The following is a 24,007-nucleotide window of genomic DNA, read 5'->3' on the forward strand; positions in this document are numbered from 1 at the left end:
AATAACAATATTATTATTATTGTAATATTAAAAATAAGGGCAATTCGGTAATCTATATAACATACCCACCAAATAATTACAATCTAACTGAACATATTTAGGGGATGTTTGTCTGAGCTTATGAAAATTAGCTTATAAACAACAAGTGCTTATAAGCATTTGAAATTTTAAGCTCAAACATGTTTGATTAAAATACTTATAAGTGACTGATAAGTAATTGACGTGTTTGGTAAAATGTAGCTTATAAGTACATTTTATTATAAAATGGCTAAAAAATGTACTACATTAAATAAGGGTATACTATAGAATTTTAAAATTAAACAAGGATAATGTGGTAATATACTTGGTCAAACTAGCTTATAAACATAGTGCTTATAAGCAAAAAAAAAAAAAAAAGTACCTCCCCCTAACTTTTTTTTTTTTTTTTGCTTATAAGCTCAACTGATAAGCTTAAAAAAGTTATAAACAAACATGTCAGTTTAATTTTAAAGCTTATAAGCTAGTTTGACCCGCTTATAAGCTTAGACAAACATCATATAACATTCCTAATTATCTTCAAGGTAGTCTATCTTCTCATTAATTAACATTCTCAATAATATAACATTCTTTTAACCAAACGCTCCAAAGGATATTTTATGAAAATCTCCCATTTTTAAATGGTTAAATTTTTTTTTTTTTGTATTTATGTTAATTATTATTTATTATTTTAAGGGTGGATTATTATAAGAGAAAAAGGCACTAATTACATTTCCTCGCAGTAAATCAAAAAAGGGTTTCAAAAAATTTCACTCGATTGAACCCTCTTCTCCCATAATTATTGCATATAGCACTCCATCCTTTTGAATTAAAAAAAAAAAAAAAAAAAAAAATTCCAGGAATTTTTTTACCAGTCTCTTCTTTATCGGTCAGCTCTGGACACCCAAATATTCTTTCTCTTCTTTCTTCAAAAAGAATTTTCTGCTTTACAATTACAACTCTCTAAACGACACCTTTCTTTCATCAAACGACACCTCTAACACCTTTCTTCTTCTTCTCCTCCTCCTCCTCCTGTTTTCTCAATCCATGTTATTATTATTCTCTCTCTCTCCAACGCCTCCTTTATCTTCTTCTCCTTATCGACCTTTCAGTTATAGCCGTTGACTTTCTTGTTCTTTGGTCAATTCTTGTAAAAGCTAAAGAAAATGGAACAAGGAGTTATTGATGATATAATCAACCGGTTATTAGAGGTTCGCGGCCGACCCGGAAAGCAGGTCCAGTTATCAGAGTCCGAGATCCGCCAACTTTGTGTTTTGTCGAGAGAGATTTTCTTGAAACAGCCTAATTTGTTAGAACTTGAAGCTCCCATCAAGATTTGCGGTACATTTTTATTTTTATTTTTTCAGTAATATGTGTATTTGGTCTGGTTGTGTTGACAGACGCTTGTGATATTTTTCCAGCAATTCTTTTTTTTTTTCCTTTTTCTTTGCAAAACCCTATTTTAATGTTGTTTCATTGATTTGTATTAGTATTTTTAGTGACTCTAGATAATATATTGACTGAATTATTAGGCTGTTTGTTCAGGTATTGGTATGACTTAGTTGTTTATCATGGATTTTTAGTACTGAGGTTGTAGAACTAGGTGAACTCTTACGAATTTTCGGGATATTTCGTGGTCTTAAAAGAGAAAGAAGATTGTGTTGGGTGCTGGAGCTTTTCATGTACTCCATTTTGCCAGGCTAAGTTTTGTTTTTTTTTTTTTTTTTTTTTTTTTTTTTTCTTTTTGGTGCTATGGTTTTATTGCTTCATTTGGAGCGCGGTTGGTGAGCTATGGTGAGGTTGTGGTGAACCCCACGTTTTCTTTTGTTTTATGGATGAATGATGTGTTTTCAATGATTTGGGCCCCTTTGTTTCACTATATTACCCTATCCTATTCCACTATTCTATCATAAAAACCCAAAAATGCATTTATTTCAATATTCCAAAATCTAATTCTACTTAATTTAACTCCCAAAACATTAATAATACATTTCTCATAAAAATAACTCAACTTTACTTTTTCCAAAATACTATTATAAAAAAACACAGAATATTGAACCAAACGGAGCATTTTTTTATCTTGATTGTTGTTAGTTTGATTAGTGAAACAAAGTATGTGTTTGATTGCTAGTTCATGAGACCCCAGCCCATTTGCTGTCTTCTTTTTTTCAATTTTGTGTCTGTTGTTATTTTGTCAGTTGGGGTATTTTTGGTGATTAATGTGAGAATATCCAGGTATCTGGTGTTAGTGGCATCTTTGTGATTGAGAACTTACATATTAGATGAACACTGCTCTGTTATAGTTGTTTTTGTTCTGAGATTAATTTGTGGTTTGGTTGTGGTTGTACTTGTTATGTTTGAGTATTGTAAGTAACCCATGACCATGAGTGTAGTTTTGATGAACTCACCCAAATGGGTTTTGTGCTGATAGTAGATTTTTTTTTATTTCTTTGTTGGGGGTTGGGGGGTGGGGGGTGGGGTGTGAATCAGAGTGGTTTGTTTTAAGTTTGTAGTTATCTTATCACAATCATGAAAATGCAAGTTTTACTGGATGAACAAGTGAATGTTATAGTGTTTCTGTGATGCGACTTTGTGCTGTGCTTAATCCCTTAAGTTTCATTGTTCTTTACTGTGGTCACCCTTGTCCTTTGCATTTATTGGCCATGGAAGGTTGTTTTTCCCATCTAAAGTGTTCATTTTATGAACCCTTAGTATATTGAATGAAGTTGTGATGAGTGTGGGTGTAGTTTTGTAATAAGGATTGTGTTTGCTTTAGGAGACTTTTTTGGTTTATGAATTAATTGTGTCACGTGGCTGTCATTAAGTGGCTTCTTTTGCTATAAATTATGATAATTTCTTTTATCATTGTGCTTTTATTTTATTATTATTATTATTTCTTTTCTTTTTTTTTCTCTCTTTTTGGTGATGTCATGTCTTGCATTTGCTAGTTTTGATGAATTTGTGACATGGCTTCAAGTTTGTTTAATGCTGTTCACATCATTGATTCTTGTGCTTTGGCATGGAATCTTTGCTTTCTTTAGATTTACTAAAACAAAAATATATGTTGTGTTTACATCACATATTGTTTTTAATGGATTTCTTGGAGTTATGGATTGAAATGCTTAATTTGGTTGGATTTTGGTCTAAGTTGGGACTTGGGCTGAGTAGTTATTTGATAGCAACACCATTCATTCTTTCAATTGGTCAGAACAATTTACGTGTAATGTTTCATCCCTTACGCTTCCTTTGTCCTCCTCCTTCAGCTTTTTCCTTTCTCCTTTCTATTTCTTTTGTTTGTGTGTGTGTGCGCGTGTTGTGTGAGGGGATCTCATTTGTGGAATAAACATTAATTTCCAGTTTCTATTTAATTACAAAGTTTTAGGATTTCAGTTGTGTGACCTAGGGGTGTAAGTCGAGCCAAGTTTGAGCGCGCCAATACTCGGCTCGACAAGCTTGCAAGCTTCAGCAAGCTCAAAAGGGTATATATGATAGTTTTGAAACTAATAGAAGGCTGCATGTAATTTTTCATTTTTTGAAGTGACAAACACACCCATATTCGAAATATGTAAAAATCAAATTGGGGATTTAGAACATAAAAAAAAAAACCCTAAACGCTGAAACCTTCTGATCTCTGTGTCAATCTTCCCCTCTCGTGATGTCGCCTGTCTCGTCTCATCGTCCTGTTTGCCGTCTAGAACCAGTAGAAGAAATTGTAACTTTAGAATCAGTAGAAGAAACAGTTGAAAGTCAACACCATTTATGTTCTTTCTCATTTTCAGCTTCTTTTTTGTTTCTCAAAACCCTCTTTCTCCTCTATATTTTCACCTGCAATTTTGGGTGTTTTCTCCTCTTTTTAGCTTGCCCCAGGTGGGTATTCTCTCTAAAGTTTGTAATATTTTGTTTTTGCTTTTGGTGAATCAGGCTGATATGTATTTCATTTTGTTTGCTATTTAAGTGTTGCAGCTTTGTTACCATATGTTTTTGCTTCCTCTTTGTGATTTGGATTTGGTTTACATGAAGACTTTTTGTTCTAAATATGGGAAAAAGGTTTTTTATCTACAAGGAAATTTTTGTTCTAAACAGGAGCAAATTTTTCATTGTATACTTAGCATATTTACAGCAGTTTTGTCGAATTTGAGCTCTAGCTCGACTCAGGCTCGATGGCTGCTCGAGCAAAAACTGCACGAGCTCAACACTGTAGCAGCCAAGTCGAGCTCGAGCAGCCAGATACTTGGCTCGGCTCATTTGCAGCCCTAGTGTGACCTGACCTATTTACCTCTATGTGATATGTGGAGAATTGTTTGATTTTCATAAAACTTACCAATAGTTTCATAAATGCATTTGACTATAACTTATTATGAGTTAATGGGCTCCATTGATCATTGTTGTGGTCCATTAGATTTTTATTTGTGGCCAATAATGTGTAAATTCTCATAGTTTGTGACTTAGATGATTGTTTTGACCGTTGATGTGCTGCTGTTTCTTGACAAGGGATACATGTTCTTATGCCCAGCTGATAAGTGATGGCACTTAGAAGATGTCCATTTGAGTTCATTTTATAGAAAATTATATCCATCTGTTCTGATGACGAATTCTGTTTATGAAATGCAGGTGACATCCATGGTCAATACTCTGATCTCTTAAGGCTTTTTGAGTATGGTGGTTTACCTCCACGAGCCAATTACTTGTTTTTGGGCGATTATGTGGACCGTGGCAAGCAAAGTCTGGAGACAATATGTCTTCTTCTTGCATATAAAATAAAATATCCTGAAAATTTTTTCCTCCTGAGAGGAAACCATGAATGTGCTTCTATAAACCGCATCTATGGTTTTTATGATGAGTGTAAGAGAAGATTCAATGTTAGGTTATGGAAGACATTCACAGATTGTTTTAACTGTCTACCAGTGGCTGCTTTAATTGATGAGAAGATTCTCTGCATGCATGGGGGCCTTTCTCCAGACCTACATAATTTGGATCAAATTAGAAATATACAACGTCCAACTGATGTACCGGATACAGGTTTGCTATGTGATCTTCTCTGGTCAGATCCCAGCAAAGATATTCAAGGTTGGGGAATGAATGATAGAGGAGTTTCATTTACGTTTGGTCCTGACAAAGTGACCGAGTTTCTGCAGAAGCATGATCTGGATCTCATTTGTCGCGCTCACCAGGTTTTGCCTGTCATAGCTGTTCCATTTATTTTAGACAATTTTCAAGTTGGGTTAATGTCCTCTTGAGTATTACTCTTTAGGGTAGTAGAAATGTAACATCAGGAGCCATGAGCATTTTATATTGGAATATTTCTTTCTTTCTTGAGCACTATTGTAATTTTATGTCTGTAGGTCATCCATTTTATTTTTGTCTACAATAAGCATTGTATCGCAGGCATTCACTCATTTAATATGCCTAAGCTGATAAGCTCCTACCCTGTGTAACAGTGTGTTTGGATCTGGCTGGATTTGATTCCTTTTGATATTTTTGTACAGTGCTTTGGGTTAACTTTAGCTGATGAGGTTCCTTATTAGTTTTAGTGTATACTTGATTGTATTTATATCGTTTTGATTATATTATTTGCAGGTTGTGGAGGATGGATACGAGTTCTTTGCCAATCGACAGCTTGTAACTATATTTTCAGCTCCTAATTATTGTGGAGAGTTTGACAATGCTGGTGCCATGATGAGTGTTGACCATACACTGATGTGCTCTTTCCAAATACTAAAGCCTTCAGATAAGAAGTCCAAGTTCGGTTTTGGAAGCACAACTACAGCAAAGCTTGGAAACCCTTCAACAGGTGTTTTTGGGAGCACAACTACAACTAAGCCTGGAAATACACCAGCAGGAGTCAAGGTAAATGCAAAATTTTATTTTCAAGACAAGAATTAATGTTGAAGGATGAAAGTTTATTAGAATTCATCTCATAGGCATTATCTGATAATTTTTAGTTTGAATGTAGATCTTGTGTTTCAGCATCCATGATTGTTGTTAGCTTCCCAGTTGTGTAGTATGCTACATCTTTTTACTGTAAAAAAAAAAAAAAAAATGCATATTGTAACAGTAATTTGATTTAGGCGGAGAGGATGGAGGGAAAAAATTACAGAATATTTCTCCATCTCTTCCATGTGGGTAAATGTGAAGAAGATTTTAGATTTTCAAGGGTTTCACCCCCTCCTCTTCAAAAAAATAAAAGAAAAAAGAAATTAAAAAAAGAAGAGATTTTGATGGTGAGGAGCAACTATACTTGAAATGAGCTTTCTCTGTGGTTTTAAGTGTGTTCATACATCATGATGTTATCCAAGGGATGCAAATACTTGTAAAATTTTCTCCATGTCTGCAAGGCTTTAGAATGGGTATGTCGATGTTGTAGTTAAATGGTTAAGCTTTAGAATGGGTATGTGGAATTTCTCCATTTCTGCAAGGTTATAGAATGGGTTTGTGGAAGTTGTAGTTCAATGGTCAGGCTGCTTGTATTGTATTAATTTTTCCCTTGAACATATGATTATGATGTGGTAATTCGGATTTTGTTCTGCATAACCACTTAGAGAAGAAAATGTGGTTCTCGGTAACCTTTGAAGTCAAAGGTTCCCTATTCCAACCTTCTATTTTTTTTTTTTTTTTTTTGCTGGTGGGATTAGTAAGTTTATGTTTATCAATAAATTTTCTTACACCCATTCAGGAATTTGGAATTGGTAGTGCAATGTTAATGGTAAAGAAAGCATACATAGAATGGGAGTAGAATTTTGCATCAATGGAGGTGAGGATTTGTGTGGTGGTTTTTAATGGTTGTGCCATTATGTTGGTGTAGACTATGTAGTTTCTTTAGTGAATGTATGTATGGATTTCAGAAGGCACTTTGAAGTTGTAGTTGTAGATTGGTTAGTCTTGTTGGCATTGATGGAGCACGTCCTTAATCATAGTACTTTCTACTGGTAGGTGATTGATACTTGTATTAGATATCTGAACCTATTTGATTTTACATTTAAGTCCCATCCATGATCAACGCAAAGATTTGAGGCTCTGCAGGTTTTGGTCTGAGTGTTGAGCCTTTTTCCTTAATTTGCTGTCAAACGTCAAGTGTCCTTAACTTCAAAGTATCTTCTAAGAAATTTCAAATCGTTTTTGTTTGGAAACATTCTAATAATTTGCTGAATATCTGCTTATGTTCCCAATGCAAAACTCGGTTTCACTTTGGACCTCAATTTTTGAGAATATTACCATGTGTGACTCCTGAATTACAAATACTTTGGTGCAATGAAATAAGTAGTTTTTCCCTAACTGGAAGACTGGAATTTTTGTGACAAACACTGGTTTGATCACATCATGTAATCATATACCGACTGGGAAACCTTTTTTCACTTAAATGCAACCGAAATCTTGGCCAAATCAGGGTAACTTACGTTGGAGATGGAAATATGATGATCTGATGATGCTTAACATTCTATTTCATTAGCATTTAACTGTGTGGATGATCGTCTTTCTTGATTTGTGCACAAGACATTTAAATATGGCATTGCTGCATTTAACGTGTGCATATGTATGCTTTCATCTGTTGCTAACTCCCTTTTATGTTGTGGATCCTGCAGTCCTTCCTTGGTACCAAGGTATGACAGACTGGTTCGCGAGATAATTTGATTGGATAAAGGACATGCCAGGACCGCCATTAAAGTAATATTCAGGCCTTTTTTCTGTTCACTATATAGTATTCTGAATTGTAAAAATTTCGGGAGGGGCAAAAAGAGTCATTAGAAACTAATGCAAAAAAATTATTTCTTCCATATAAAGTTGGGTTTGAAGATTGAAGGTTAGCAATTCCTTCTCTTCTCCATGTACACTAAACTGTGTTCAACCTAATTTTCATCCGATCTCATCTCCGAGGCAACAAAACGGATGTGATATAACTATTTGAATGCTTCATTCATAAAAGCCCTTTCTATTTGTATTTTTTACATGAATTCGATGATTTAGGCTGTGCACCAGAATGCATCTGGAAATGTAAAAACAATTGAAGCACCTGTTGGAGAAGCTTGCCTACGACGAAGACTTCTCCAAAAAGTGCTTCATGCCCTTTTGTAAAATCCTTTTGCTTGGAAGTTAATATTGTCAAAACTATGATGGAATGTGATACCGATACCATTAAATTCCATTCCTACAGACATTATTCTGAGAACCTGCACATGGATTTCAATTACAGGGCCCAAATAGCTTCACAATCCTCAGTATAATAAACCAAGAGACTTGAGGCTTCGTCTGGATGGTTCAGTATGAGGAACATGCAGGAGCTGGATGGCAATCCATGCTTCAGGAATAAAAGCTACAAAATCTTTAGCTCTTACATGTTATGGTTCTATATCGTGGGAATTCTTGGTAGAATTCCAGGGCTTTTATGAAATTTTAAATGGTTTTTCCGGGAATCAATAGTGCAGTCGAATTAATATTCAACTGTTGCACGATATCATGTTGATTGAATACCCACTATTACCCAGAAGCCCAAGAGATCAAACCATATTAAAGGGGTTTATAACTATTATTTTAGCTTATTTATTTGATAAAAAACGAAATTAGTTTTTTTTTTTATTTTTTTTTTATTTGAGGCATGTGTTACAAGTCTATTGATAGTTTTTGGTATAAAATAAATGCCTAGTCAATATTTCGACGGAAATATTATTTTGTTATAAGTTTGTTGGATTTAATTTTATTTTTCCCATTGTGACATCGCTTAATATAACTTATTCATTCTATTCTGAAATTAGACAATAGACTTATCAAAAGACAATGGTATCTCCATGTCAAGCTCTTAATGGAGTTTTTAAAAAATGCTTCTTTGAAGTAACTTTCAATTATCTATAGATGGTTCAGTAATTCCATAGAGACTCTTAGGTGTATTACTCAAAAGATTTTGAGTTCAAGCCCTTCCTCGGTTGTTAATAGATATAGTCATTAGAGTTTTTACCTGGTCAATAGTTTAAGATCTCGAGAGATTAGTTGAGGTATGCGTATGCTGGCTCGAACATCCCTGGTTATATAATAATAATAATAATAAAAGTAACTTCCACAAGGCCAATAACTTGAACCATCATGAAAAATTTGTGGGAGCTGTTCAAATTCATCAAGCTATATTCATTTTAAGTATAATATCTGACCCATCAATCCTAAAAGAAAATGTGTTGATGATATATTATAGCATGCACAGGGCCGGCAGAGGCTTGTAATTTGTATTAATGATATATTTAATTGCAAGATAATTCTGGAAGTTTGGATTAATTAAATGACCAATACTTCGTGCTCCCCACTATTATACATAACAAGGTTTTTTAAACTTAAATTTTTCATACATAATTCTTGGGGATATTATATCGTTAACCTTCATATAAAACTAAAATAAATAAATCTCAATATATATTTAAAAATTAAATAAAAAAGCCAGCAGGCAGGCGATGATTTTGTTCATCATCCTATGTCCTTGTGTTCAATATCAAATTTCTGGCGTAAATTAAGGAAAATTAAATAAAATATACATTAATTTACCATATCATATGGACCGCCATTTAAATTAGATTACTACATTTAATAATTATCTAATTGATCTGCTATTCAACTGATCTGACTTACCTAATTTGTCTCCGCATGTCTTCACATTCAAGCTTCTCTTCAATTTATTTCTGCCGTATAGACTGGTTTTATATTTATATTCATGCACATTTTTTTTTTAATTAATTAAATATGATTCTCAACACCATATATCGGGTTATAATTTTTTTCTTTTTTATGATCGGAAGTATTCAAACCAGTTTATACGTACCTCAATTAATCTTTCGGAACCCTAGAACTATCAATCAAGTAAGAGCTACAGTGACTACCTCTATTAGCAACCGAAGAAGGACTCGAACTAGAATCTTTTGAGTAATATACTCAAAAGTCTATATCAAATCTTTCAATCACCCAGAGGTAGTTGGGTTAGATGATTTCATTGAGTTATAGATTATTTTGGATAATTATTTCAAATATTTGACAATAAGTCTACATAGCTTTATATTTACGCTAATTTGAATACTTCATCTATTTTTTCTCGAAATTTTCTTTTTTTTTAAATATAAAAAATTAATAAAATTCTCCTAAAGTTTTGTCAAATAATATTTATTGAAATTCTAGAATGTTCAAAAGAAAAACCAAATCAGCATATATTCAGCATACTTTTTGAAGTCAATGCCCCAAATACTACTTAAGTCAAAAGAAAAATGCTGTAAATCAAACTTTTTTTCTTTAATTATGGATTCACTAAAAAGAAAACCTTGTAGCCCCATTAGCAGTGACCATTGGGAGACAAATTTTAATGTTGTGTACACGAAAAGCAATTGGTGAGACCAAGTATTAGTTGCTAGTTTCAAGTTAAAGAGATTTCAATTTATCAAAGGGAGAAAGACATTTGCCCACCCAAGGTTTGACGAAATGGCACTCTCTCACCCTTCAAGTTTAAAAATAATACTTTTCCACCCTTCGTTAAGTTCTGTTATGTTTTCCGTTAATATTTTATTAAAAAGATGAAAGTACCCTTAAAAATTTGACTTTATAAATTTTTAATTAGCTAAAAAGTCAAAAAAGAAAAAGTAGTTAGTTCCATCTAAAAAGTTGGGAATAATGCTATGAAATTGTTTAAAGTTAAATGATCTTAATATTTATTTATAATGTTATCAATATCTCATCACTATTATTCAATAATCTATTAAATTTATAATGTTTTTCAATTTTCCTAATTAATATAAAAAATCAATATTCATAATTAATTAAATAAACAAAGAAAAAAAGTATCTTTACACTTGAACTAATAAATAATCGAGTAAAGACTTTAACTTAATTAAATTTTAATTTATAATAAACTAATTAAGAAATAAACTATTTAAGGGTATTTTCATATTTTCAGTTAAATATTAACAGAAAACACTAACAGAGCCTAACGAATTGTTGGAAAGTGTCATTTTAAAACTTGATGGGTGGGAAAGAGTCATTTTATCAAACCTTGGGTGTGAAAATGTTGTTCTCCCTTAGATTAAAATTTTGGGCTCTACTCACATGGGTTTGTTTGTTCCTTTTCAAAGGAAATTTGTTACGAAGAAGTTAGAATTAAATTATAAAATAATTATTCAATCGGTAGTTTTAAAGTCTTTCTGTCATTAAAAAAAAAAAAAAGTTATAAAATAAGTGAAAAATAAAATAAGCATGAAAAATGTGTGATTTTGTTGGAATAGCATATAAAGATTTCTAAGTTAATGGGAGTTGTTTTTTTTTTATTTTTTCTCGAGGAAGAAGAAGACGCAGAAGAGGAGAAATTGAACATCTCAATCAAAGCTTTTGACGAAGGTGCTACTTTCTAAACACTCTCTTATAGTCAAGTCATTGTGAGGTTTCTATCCATGAAAAAGTATAGCACTATTTGCAATCAGGCTTATCAAAACTAACCCTAGATTTTTTAAATATCTCAAGCTAGTGCAAACTTGGGTATTATTTTCATCCCTTACCACCCCTATACTATTTCCAAAATTGTCATTTATCACCATTTTAAATTGTTCATAAAATTGAGAAAAACATGATAAATCCGATGGACCAACATTAAAATAAGCTTTATGTTATATATTTTTTTATTTTTTGGTGATCGGGGATGTCTGGACTAACTTGCGTGCATCTTGATTAATCCCTCGAGATCTTGAAATTAACAATCGAATAAACCTTCAGTGGTTAGTCTATTAGCAGCAAAGGTGAATCGAACACAAGACCGCTTAAGTAATACATTCAAGAGTTTTAATTAATCATTCGATCATCTAATAATGGTTAAATTTATATTTATATATAGGCAACCTACAAAAACTAAATGAAATCAGGAATAAAAATTAATAGGATGGGTGGTTTATTTATTTCATTATTTATACTGTGTACATTTTGGCCTCCCCAAGCCATAAATTCTGAAAAGATTGACCGGAGTCAACAAGAGATGGAAGAGAAATAATAACATATAAACTCCTGAATCCTGATATGCTACTGAACTGATCCAAACTCCTGATATTATTTCAAAACCTTATTTAAAAAAAGGTAAATAAATATAATATTAATTGCCTCGAAACATACATCTTCATTGGATTTGCTAGTTTGGAGGTTCAAGATGAAAATATAAACTAGTAAAGGATGGCAACAAACTCCATTATTTCTGCTTCATCCAAACAACAATCTTATTATTAATGGTAGGTTTAATTGATAATATATGTTATTAATAATGGACATCTTGTTATTATATATTAATTTAGATATATTCTTTCAAATAAAATAACAAAAAGTTTTGTTCTTTTATCAACTTAACGTTGAAAAAAATAAAAGAAAGATGCAAATTCTACAACCCATTTCCAGCAGATAAAAGATTTTATGTGCCGTTGTATAAACAGGTTCAATTTAATTCCATCAATTTTCAACTTCAATATAACATATCAAACATATGTCTTTCTGGAACGAATCTTGGTATTCTTTTTAATTTAAACATGTGAACCTTAATCAATAATAATTATTATTAATGTACAATTATCTTTGAATTTGAACCGTTAAATTTATTCAAACTCAAACAATATGTTAAAATATTTATCATTTACTCCTTCCTATCAAAAGAGATTTTCGATAAATTCAAATTCATCAAGCTATATTCATTTTAAGTATAATATCTGACCCATCAATCCTAAAAGAAAATGTGTTGATGATATTTATAGCATGCACAGGGCCGGCAGAGGCTTGTAATTTGTATTAATGATATATTTAATTGCAAGATAATTCTGGAAGTTTGGATATTAAATGACCAATACTTCGTGCTCCCCACTATATACATCAAGGTTTTTTAAACTTAAATTTTTCATACATAATTCTTGGGGATTATAATCGTTAACCTTCATAATAAACTAAATAAATAATTCTCAATATATATTAAAAATTAAATAAAAAAGCCAGCAGGCAGGCGTGATTTTGTTCATCATCCTATGTCCTTGTGTTCAATATCAAATTTCTGGCGTAAATTAAGGAAATTAAATAAATATACATTAATTTACCATATCATATGGACCGCCATTTAAATTAATTACTACATTAATATTATCTAATTGATCTGCTATTCAACTGATCTGACTTACCTAATTTGTCTCCCATGTCTTCACATTCAAGCTTCTCTTCAATTTATTCTGCCGTATAGACTGGTTTATATTTATATTCATGCACTTTTTTTTTTAATTAATTAAATATGATTCTCAACACCATATATCGTGTGATAATTTTTTTTCTTTTTATGATCGGAAGTATTCAAACCAGTTTATACACCTCAATTAATCTTTCGGAACCTAGAACTATCAATCAAGTAAGAGCTACATGACTACCTCTAAGCAACCGAAGAAGGACTCGAACTAGAATCTTTTGAGTAATATACTCAAAAGTCTATATCAAATCTTTCAATCACCCAAGGTAGTTGGTTAGATGATTTCATTGAGTTATAGATTATTTTGGATAATTTTTCAAATTTTGACAATAAGTCTACAAGCTTTATATTTACCTAATTTTACTTCATCTATTTTTTTCTCGAAATTTTCTTTTTTTTTAAATATAAAAATAATAAAATTCTCCTAAATTTTTGTCAAATATATTTATTGAAATTCTAGAATGTTCAAAAGAAAACCACAGGGATTAGTAAGTTTATGTTTATCAATAAATTTTCTTACACCCATTCAGGAATTTGGAATTGGTAGTGCAATGTTAATGGTAAAGAAAGCATACATAGAATGGGAGTAGAATTTTGCATCAATGGAGGTGAGGATTTGTGTGGTGGTTTTTAATGGTTGTGCCATTATGTTGGTGTAGACTATGTAGTTTCTTTAGTGAATGTATGTATGGATTTCAGAAGGCACTTTGAAGTTGTAGTTGTAGATTGGTTAGTCTTGTTGGCATTGATGGAGCACGTCCTTAATCATAGTACTTTCTACTGGTAGGTGATTGATACTTGTATTAGATATCTGAACCTATTTGATTTTACATTTAAGTCCCATCCATGATCAACGCAAAGATTTGAGGCTCTGCAGGTTTTGGTCTGAGTGTTGAGCCTTTTTCCTTAATTTGCTGTCAAACGTCAAGTGTCCTTAACTTCAAAGTATCTTCTAAGAAATTTCAAATCGTTTTTGTTTGGAAACATTCTAATAATTTGCTGAATATCTGCTTATGTTCCCAATGCAAAACTCGGTTTCACTTTGGACCTCAATTTTTGAGAATATTACCATGTGTGACTCCTGAATTACAAATACTTTGGTGCAATGAAATAAGTAGTTTTTCCCTAACTGGAAGACTGGAATTTTTGTGACAAACACTGGTTTGATCACATCATGTAATCATATACCGACTGGGAAACCTTTTTTCACTTAAATGCAACCGAAATCTTGGCCAAATCAGGGTAACTTACGTTGGAGATGGAAATATGATGATCTGATGATGCTTAACATTCTATTTCATTAGCATTTAACTGTGTGGATGATCGTCTTTCTTGATTTGTGCACAAGACATTTAAATATGGCATTGCTGCATTTAACGTGTGCATATGTATGCTTTCATCTGTTGCTAACTCCCTTTTATGTTGTGGATCCTGCAGTCCTTCCTTGGTACCAAGGTATGACAGACTGGTTCGCGAGATAATTTGATTGGATAAAGGACATGCCAGGACCGCCATTAAAGTAATATTCAGGCCTTTTTTCTGTTCACTATATAGTATTCTGAATTGTAAAAATTTCGGGAGGGGCAAAAAGAGTCATTAGAAACTAATGCAAAAAAATTATTTCTTCCATATAAAGTTGGGTTTGAAGATTGAAGGTTAGCAATTCCTTCTCTTCTCCATGTACACTAAACTGTGTTCAACCTAATTTTCATCCGATCTCATCTCCGAGGCAACAAAACGGATGTGATATAACTATTTGAATGCTTCATTCATAAAAGCCCTTTCTATTTGTATTTTTTACATGAATTCGATGATTTAGGCTGTGCACCAGAATGCATCTGGAAATGTAAAAACAATTGAAGCACCTGTTGGAGAAGCTTGCCTACGACGAAGACTTCTCCAAAAAGTGCTTCATGCCCTTTTGTAAAATCCTTTTGCTTGGAAGTTAATATTGTCAAAACTATGATGGAATGTGATACCGATACCATTAAATTCCATTCCTACAGACATTATTCTGAGAACCTGCACATGGATTTCAATTACAGGGCCCAAATAGCTTCACAATCCTCAGTATAATAAACCAAGAGACTTGAGGCTTCGTCTGGATGGTTCAGTATGAGGAACATGCAGGAGCTGGATGGCAATCCATGCTTCAGGAATAAAAGCTACAAAATCTTTAGCTCTTACATGTTATGGTTCTATATCGTGGGAATTCTTGGTAGAATTCCAGGGCTTTTATGAAATTTTAAATGGTTTTTCCGGGAATCAATAGTGCAGTCGAATTAATATTCAACTGTTGCACGATATCATGTTGATTGAATACCCACTATTACCCAGAAGCCCAAGAGATCAAACCATGTTAAAGGGGTTTATAGCTATTATTTTAGCTTATTTATTCGATAAAAAACGAAATTAGTTTTTTTTTTTATTTTTTTTTTATTTGAGGCATGTGTTACAAGTCTATTGATAGTTTTTGGTATAAAATAAATGCCTAGTCAATATTTCGACGGAAATATTATTTTGTTATAAGTTTGTTGGATTTAATTTTATTTTTCCCATTGTGAGATCGCTTAATATAACTTATTCATTTTATTCTGAAATTAGACAATAGACTTATCAAAAGACAATGGTACCTCCATGTCAAGCTCTTAATGGAGTTTTTTAAAAACGCTTCTTTGAAGTAACTTTCAATTATCTATGGATGGTTGAGTAATTTGATAGGGACTTTTAAGTATGTTACTCAAAAGATTTTGGGTTTGAGTCTTTTCTCGGTTGTAAATAGGGGTAGTTATTAGAGTTCTTATCCGATCGATAGTTTTAAGGTCTCAAGAGATTAGTTGAGGTGTGTATAAGCTGGTTCAGACATTACTGGTTATAAAAAAAAAAAAAATAATAATAATAATAATAATAATAAAAAAAGTAACTTCCACAAGGCAAATAACTTGAACCATTATGAAAATTTGTGGGAGCTGATCTAATTCATCAAGCTATTTTCATTGTAAGTAATTAAGTATAATATCTGACCCATCAATCCTAAAAGAAAATGTGTTGATGATATGTTATAGCATGCACAGGGCCGGCAGAGGCTCGTAATTTGTATTAATGATATATCTAATGGCAAGATAATTCTAAAAGTTTGGATTAATTAAAGGGAGAACGATATTTTTCCACCCATCAAGTTTCAAAATAACATTTCCTCACGCTTCATTAGGTTCTGTTATGTTTTTCGTTAATATTTTACTAAAAATATGAAAATACCCTTAAATATTTTACTTTATTATTTTTTAATTAGCCAAAAAATCAAATATTAAAAAGTCAAAAAAGAAAAAATAGTTAACCCCACCTAAAAAGTTATAGGTAATGCTATGGAATTGTTTAAAGTTAAATAACCTTAATATTTATTTATTTATAATGTCATCAATATCTCATCACTATTATTTAATAATCTACTAAATTTATAATATTTTTCTTTTTTACTAATTAACATTAAAAAATAATATTCCTAATTAATTAAATAAACAAAAAAGAAAAAAGTATCTTTACACGTGGGCTAATAAATAATCAAATAAAGACCTTGGTTTAACTAAATTTTAATTTAGAATAAACTATTTAAGGGTGTTTTCGTCTTTTCAATCAAATATTAACAAAAAATAGTAACAAAACTTAACGAAAGGTGAGAAAGTGTCATTTTGAAACTTGATGGGTGAAAAAGTGTCGTTTCGTCAAACCTTAGGTGGGAAAATGTTGTTCTCCCTTAATTAAATGACCAATACTTCGTGCTCCCCACTATTATACATAACAAGGTTTTTAAACTTAAATTTTTCATACATAATTCTTGGGGATATTATATCGTTAATCTTCATATAAAACTAAAGTATATAAATCTCAATATATATTTAAAAATTAAATAAAAAATTGAGCAGCAGGCAGGCGTTGATTTTGTTCATCATCCTATGTCCTTGTGTTCAATATCAAATTTCTGGCGTAAATTAAGGAAAATTAAATAAAATATACATTAATTTACCATATCATATGGACCGCCATTTAAATTAGATTACTACATTTAATAATTATTTAATTGATCTGCTATTCAACTGATCTGACTTACCTAATTTGTCTCCACATGTCTTCACATTCAAGCTTCTCTTCAATTTACTTCTGCCGTATAGACTGGTTTTATATTTATATTCATGCACATTTTTTTTTTAATTAATTAAATATGATTCTCAACCCCATATATCGTGTTAGATTTTTTTTTTTTTTTTTTTACCGGGAGTATTCAAACCAGTTTACACGCACCTTAATTAATCCCTCGAAACCTTATAAGTATCAATTAAGTAAGAGCTACAATGACTACCTCTATTAGCAACCGAAGAGAAACTCGAACCAAAATCTTTTGAGTAATATACTCAAAAGTCTCTATCAAACCGTTCAATCACCCAGAGATAGCTGGGTTAGATGATTTTATTGAGTTATAGATTATTTTGGGTAATTGTTTCAAATGTTTGACAATAAGTCTACATAGCTTTATATTTACGCTAATTTGAATATTTCATCTCTTTTTTCCCGGATTTTTTATTGTTTTAAATATAAAAATTTAATAAAATTCTTCCCTAAAAAATGTTAAATTTTGTCTTGTCAAATAATATTTATTGAAATTCTAGAATGTTCAAAAGAAAAACCAAATCAGCATATATTCAGCATACTTTTTGAAGTCAATGCCCCAAATGCTACTTAAGTCAAAAGAAAAATGCTATAAATCAAACTTTTTTTCTTTAATTATGGATTCACCTAAAAAGAAACACATGTAGCCCCATTAGCAGTGACCATTGGGAGACAAATTTTAATGTTGTGTACACGAAAAGCAATTGGTGAGACCAAGTATTAGTTGCTAGTTTCAAGTGAAAGAGATTTCAATTTATCAAAAATTAAAATTCTGGGCTCTATTCGTCTATTGTAACATGGGTTTGTTTGTTCCTTTTCAAAGGAATTTGTTACGAAGAAGTTAGAATTAAATTATAAAATAATTTAGGTTTTGAGAAATTAGTTAAGATATATGTAAGATGGTCTAGACACCTTCGTCATAAAAAAAAAAAGTTGTAAAATAAGTGAAAAATAAAATAAACATGAAAAATTGTCATTTATCATCATTTTAAATTGTTCATAAAATTGAGAAAAACATGATAAATCCGATGGACCAACATTAAAATAAGCTTTATGTTTATATATCTTTTTATTTTTTTGGTGATAAGGGGTGTCCAGACTAATTTGTGTGTACCTCAACTAATCTCTCGGGGTCTTGAAGTTAACGATTGAATAAACTTTCAGTGGTCAGCCTATTAGCAATCGAGGTGAATCGAACTCAAGATATCTTGAGTAATATATTCAAGAGTTTTAATTGACCATTCGATCATCTAATGATGGTTAAATTTATATTTATATATCGGTAACCCATAAAAACTAAATGAAATCAGGAATAAAAATTAATAGGATGGGTGGTTTATTTATTTCATTATTTATACTGTGTACATTTTTGGCCTCTCCAAGCCATAAATTCTGAAAAGATTAACGGGAGTCAACAAGAAATGGAAGAGAAATAATAACATATAAACTCCTGAATCCTGATATGCTACTGAACTGATCCAAACTCCTGATATTATTTCAAAACCTTATTTAAAAAAAGGTAAATAAATATAATATTAATTGCCTCGAAACATACATCTTCATTGGATTTGCTAGTTTGGAGGTTCAAGATGAAAATATAAACTAGTAAAGGATGGCAACAAACTCCATTATTTCTGCTTCATCCAAACAACAATCTTATTATTAATGGTAGGTTTAATTGATAATATATGTTATTAATAATGGACATCTTGTTATTATATATTAATTTAGATATATTCTTTCAAATAAAATAACAAAAAGTTTTGTTCTTTTATCAACTTAACGTTGAAAAAAATAAAAGAAAGATGCAAATTCTACAACCCATTTCCAGCAGATAAAAGATTTTATGTGCCGTTGTATAAACAGGTTCAATTTAATTCCATCAATTTTCAACTTCAATATAACATATCAAACATATGTCTTTCTGGAACGAATCTTGGTATTCTTTTTAATTTAAAAACGTGAACCTTAATCAATAATAATAATAATTAATGTTCAATTATCTGTGAATTTGAACCGTTAAATTTATTCAAACTCAAACAATATGTTAAAATATTTATCATTTACTCCTTCCTATCAAAAGAGATTTTCGATAAATATTATGAAGTATGAACCATTAGAATAGTTCTTGTTTTTTTTAAACCCTTTGGTAGTTTTTTTTTTTTTTTTTTTATCTCTATATGATTGAGTGAGACAATAGAGACTCTTAAGTGTATTATTCAAGAGATCTTGAGTTCGATTTTTCTCGTTTGCTAATACAGATGGCCACTAGAAGATTTACTCGGTTGTTAACTTTAAGATCTCAGAGAATTAATCAATGTACATGTAAGCCGGCTTGGACACTCTCAATCACAAAAATTACTAAAAGATTTATCCGATCGTCATCCCGAAAGATTAATCGAAATGCGAATAAACTGATTCAAACACTTTCAGTCACCAAAAAAAAAAAAAAAAAAAAAAACCTAACAGAGTATTTCTCTGCTAAATTTGGTAGACTTGATGTTAATTTTTGACCTATTTCAAGCTAATATGATTTCAGCTTAATTTTTAGAGATGTGAGCGAGTCCAATTGTTTTCTTTATTTTTATTTTTTGTTAAAATATTAACATTTTTTTAGACACCTACTATACTAAAGCTTTAAATGACAAACACCTGGATAATTGATTATTTAATTTATTCATATACTTTGCCGTCCATCCAAGTGTTAATATAAGTGCGTGACAGATAAGCTATGCACAAACAATGTCACATGAGATTTGGAAATATTTACAAATAAAATATTAATGAATTTGGACCAATCAGATAAATAATATTAAATAATTTAGAAATGAATTTGAAGATAAGTTATCAAAAAAAAAATACATTTAACTTCAGTCTATTGATCTGCTATTCTGCAGATCTGGCCCTTACACATCAGCACTTGAGTGGAATTGGGTGAAATTGGTAAGTTCCAAATATATAAAGACAAACTTATTGGCCAAACCTTCTTGAATTATGTTTAACTTTTGACTCCCTCTCGTGGCTTTTTTATTCTCTCAAAATTTAGGGGAGAATTAAATTTATGGGTCGATTACTGAACGATCCCCAACTTTGTATTAATTTTTAGATTATCCCAATATTTTATCTTAAAACCTTGTACCTTGTAAAAGAATGGGTACCAATAATATATATTACGGAGTAATTTATCAGTATGTCTAATTAAATACATGATTATTCAATAAAAATATTACACACTATTCAATTATTTTTTATTATAATATTAGATCCTCTAGGTGACTAAATAGTTCGTTAAAGACTCTTGGATGTATTACTCAAGAGGTTTTGAGTAAGAGTCTCTCCTCGGTTTCTAATAGGGGTAGTCATTGAAGTTCTTACCTAGTCGGTAGTTTTAGGGTCCCAAATGATTAGTCAAGGTGCGCGTAAGATTAGTCGAACATCCCAATCATTAAAAAAAAAAAAAAAACCTAACAAGGTCCAGTACCCAAAAAAATCTTGTCCTATTAGGTAGGAAATCCTAAGAAAATTTCGGGTTGGAAGAAGGGATGGCAAAAATTATGCACTCCAAAATCGGGAATGAAGGTGAGGACGGGTAAAGGTGAAAACCAGAAAAACCTAGCTCATCCCCAAGAAAAATATATAATGCATTAACTGGATATAATCGATTATAATTATTATTTTTTAAAATATAAGGATTTTTTGGTAAGGGGCTTAGGGTGGATATGCATTTCTCTGGCCCTCAATCCCGTTCCCAAAAATCTAGGGTTCGGTCAAGGCTAAAAGAGATAGTATCAAAACAAGGTCGAGGTTGAAGATGAAGGTTCCTGACTCAGTCCACTTACGACACCTCATCTAATACCCTGAGGCCTTGGAACTATTGGCTAAGTATGAGTCCTAGTGACCATCGCTATTAATGTATGGGGGGGACTTGAAATTAGGAGCTTATGGAACATTCTCTTACTCTTTTACCATCAAGTCACCCAATGGTAGTTATGATAGGAATAATACTACTCATACAATATTTCTTATACAATATTATGTGACAAAAGATGATTTGGTGAAAGTTTAATTTTAATTTAAAATTAGCCGATCATATTTTGCAGCATAATGTTATATGAGAAATGTTGTATGTGTGGTATTACTCTTATGATAGTGTATAATTTATGTTGAGAAATCATCAATACTCTTTACAAAATTAAATTATAATAGATGAATAGTATATAATATAAGTCAAGATTTCAAGTTAAAAATCTCAATCAAATATTTATTCTAGAAACTTTTGACACCTAATTTTGGTTGGCATTACTACTAAAACCTACTCAATAAACCTCTATGGTCCATGTCCATTAAGTCAAAAGATGGAATAAACTTAAGCATGTTCCATGGCTCCAATACTATTGTCTCCATCTATAGATATTTAATACCTTCTTCCAGTAAGCAACCTTTTTTTATGCCCTTTTCCAGTTTTCTTTAACCAAAGCATTACTTTCTCTTCAAGCTTTCATACTAAATAATTAAATAAATAAACGACGACTCACATATAACCAGTTTGCTTATATATTTACACTAAACAGTCTTAGATTCTCTGCAGAAAGACCTTAAAAATTTTAAAAGAAAGAAAGTTCCATGTGAACTGGGGATGAATTCAACATCAAAACAGTGTTCTAGAATGGTCATATTTAATAATAAACAATTGTGGAAGAACATGTAAAAGCTGAGAAAAATAAAAGAATCCAAGCCTCAACAAGTACTTTCTTGGCAAATAAGTACTTTAATTTTGGATTTATCCATGAAACTTGGTGAAAAATTTTTGAAGCACATGGGTAGGACCTAATTTTGCAGTTGGCACAAGAGGTGGTTGAATGATTTTGTCCTCTTTATATCATTATTAAATTAATCCCCTCCATTCACACTAAGTCATAGCTTCAACAATGTATTATTCAACTATTAATTAGTTCAACTACCAAGAAACTGTTTTCAGAAATGAAAACCCAAGCTCAAGCCTCCATTATTTGATCCTTAAAGCACTCCAATGTCAACTTAATTAAGCGGTTTTTTTTTTTTTTTTAATGACCAAGATGTCTGGATTAGCTTGCAAGCATCTTAACGAAACTTTGGAATCCTAAAGTTAACGGTCAGATAAACCTCTAGTTACCACTCTTATTAATAGACGAGGTGAATCGAACTCAAGACTTCTTAGGTAATAGCCCAAGAGTCCCTATTTAACTGTTCGGTCACCTAAGGGTGGTTAACTTAATTAGGAGTTGAGTACCAAACTCTGATTGGTCTGCTTCATTATTGTGATGAATTGGGTTCTTAAAAGTCTCTTTGCTGATCAAAGAGGTTGAGTGTGAAGTGGGTTGGAGGAGAGACTGTGGAAACTTGACCAGACTTCTTGATGAAAGATTTCTTCAAACTGAGATAACTTATCAAGATGGTCCTCTATTCTACTTGTGAAAAGTGTGAATATATATAAATATATATGACTTGTTCATCTGGTATTCCACTGATCTAAACTTTATGTCTAATAAATCTGAACCCATTTTTTTCTCATCAAACACACATTACCTCTCCTAGATTTGTGTTACTGACCGGTCCCAAGAAATATAAATAAAATCAACAGTATGGGTGAAACCCAAGATTCCTCATTCATTCATTGCATCAGAAAAAACGCAAATGCTTAGGTCGTGAATTAGTGAGTCATGTGATGAGAACCACCTTCCACATTGTATTGTACTAATATTTGTAGTTCATTTTGATCATGAATAGGATTCCGGGTACTCAGAAATGAAGTCATAAATTGTGTTTAAAGTCAATAACGCAGAAGACTGATTGGTTGATTGGCCATTGGAATGTGAACTAAAACACTCCCTGTTTTCTGGATGTAAAGTCAAATTTTTCTGGTTTATACCAAAGCATATTCCATGAACTTCCCCACTAAAAGATTCACAAATAAGAGATGAAACTTGGGAAGTAGGTAACAGCTAGATTAGCTTCTACCAAACAAAAGCATATACCACATATCAGAAATAAATGCATCATTCAGATTCCCAGCCCAGAAAGCAAAGTAAAAAGATGGTTTAAATCCAAGGACATGCCAAATGCCACTATCAAAAGATTCAAAGTCACAAAACATTCACACTCTATTATTATTATTATTACTCATAAACTTGGTACAAGTAGCAGTAGTGGTAGCAGTGAAGCTACAAACTTCATTCAGCTTTCTCACTTCCTTTAATTCTCATGTCCAAAAAAGGTAAAGGCGGGGAAAGACTGAGAATCGCTCTGCCTTTATCTATCTACAAGCTCTCGGATTCTCTTCACAACATTAAAGAGAAACAAAATAAAACAAAACAAACAAAAATACTTTTAGGCTTTAGCCTCTTGAAGCAGAGACCCGTGTGCGCATCTTCTCTTTTAACTCCTCTGGCACTGGCCTGGTAAAAATAAAAAAACTGGAATTTCTGGAACCATCCATCAGAGTTTTGTCCTGTAGAGAAGAAAAATGGAATCTCTTCCAGGGGCTGATAGGTTACATAGGTAGAAGTAATATGTGCAGTGGCAATTAGTGGTAAGCTATGCTACAAAAGTTTCTTTTTTTTTTTCTTTTTTTTTTTC

The 24,007-nt window shown here is 31.6% G+C and overlaps 1 protein-coding gene across 1 annotated transcript; it reads left to right on the forward strand.

The window, feature by feature from the left end:
* The first annotated feature begins 912 nt into the window (after positions 1-912).
* Positions 913-8,163, forward strand: LOC116105995 (serine/threonine-protein phosphatase PP1 isozyme 3-like). The gene is made up of 4 exons (XM_031392366.1): positions 913-1,356; positions 4,627-5,186; positions 5,593-5,862; positions 7,596-8,163. Exons 1-4 carry the CDS (start codon positions 1,182-1,184, stop codon positions 7,617-7,619), a joined length of 1,029 nt encoding a protein of 342 aa, XP_031248226.1. The 5' UTR covers positions 913-1,181; the 3' UTR covers positions 7,620-8,163.
* Positions 8,164-24,007: the final 15,844 nt, after the last annotated feature.

Source organism: Pistacia vera, unplaced genomic scaffold (genome assembly GCF_008641045.1).
Source record: "Pistacia vera cultivar Batoury unplaced genomic scaffold, PisVer_v2 Contig117, whole genome shotgun sequence".
Taxonomy (NCBI): Eukaryota; Viridiplantae; Streptophyta; class Magnoliopsida; order Sapindales; family Anacardiaceae; genus Pistacia; species Pistacia vera.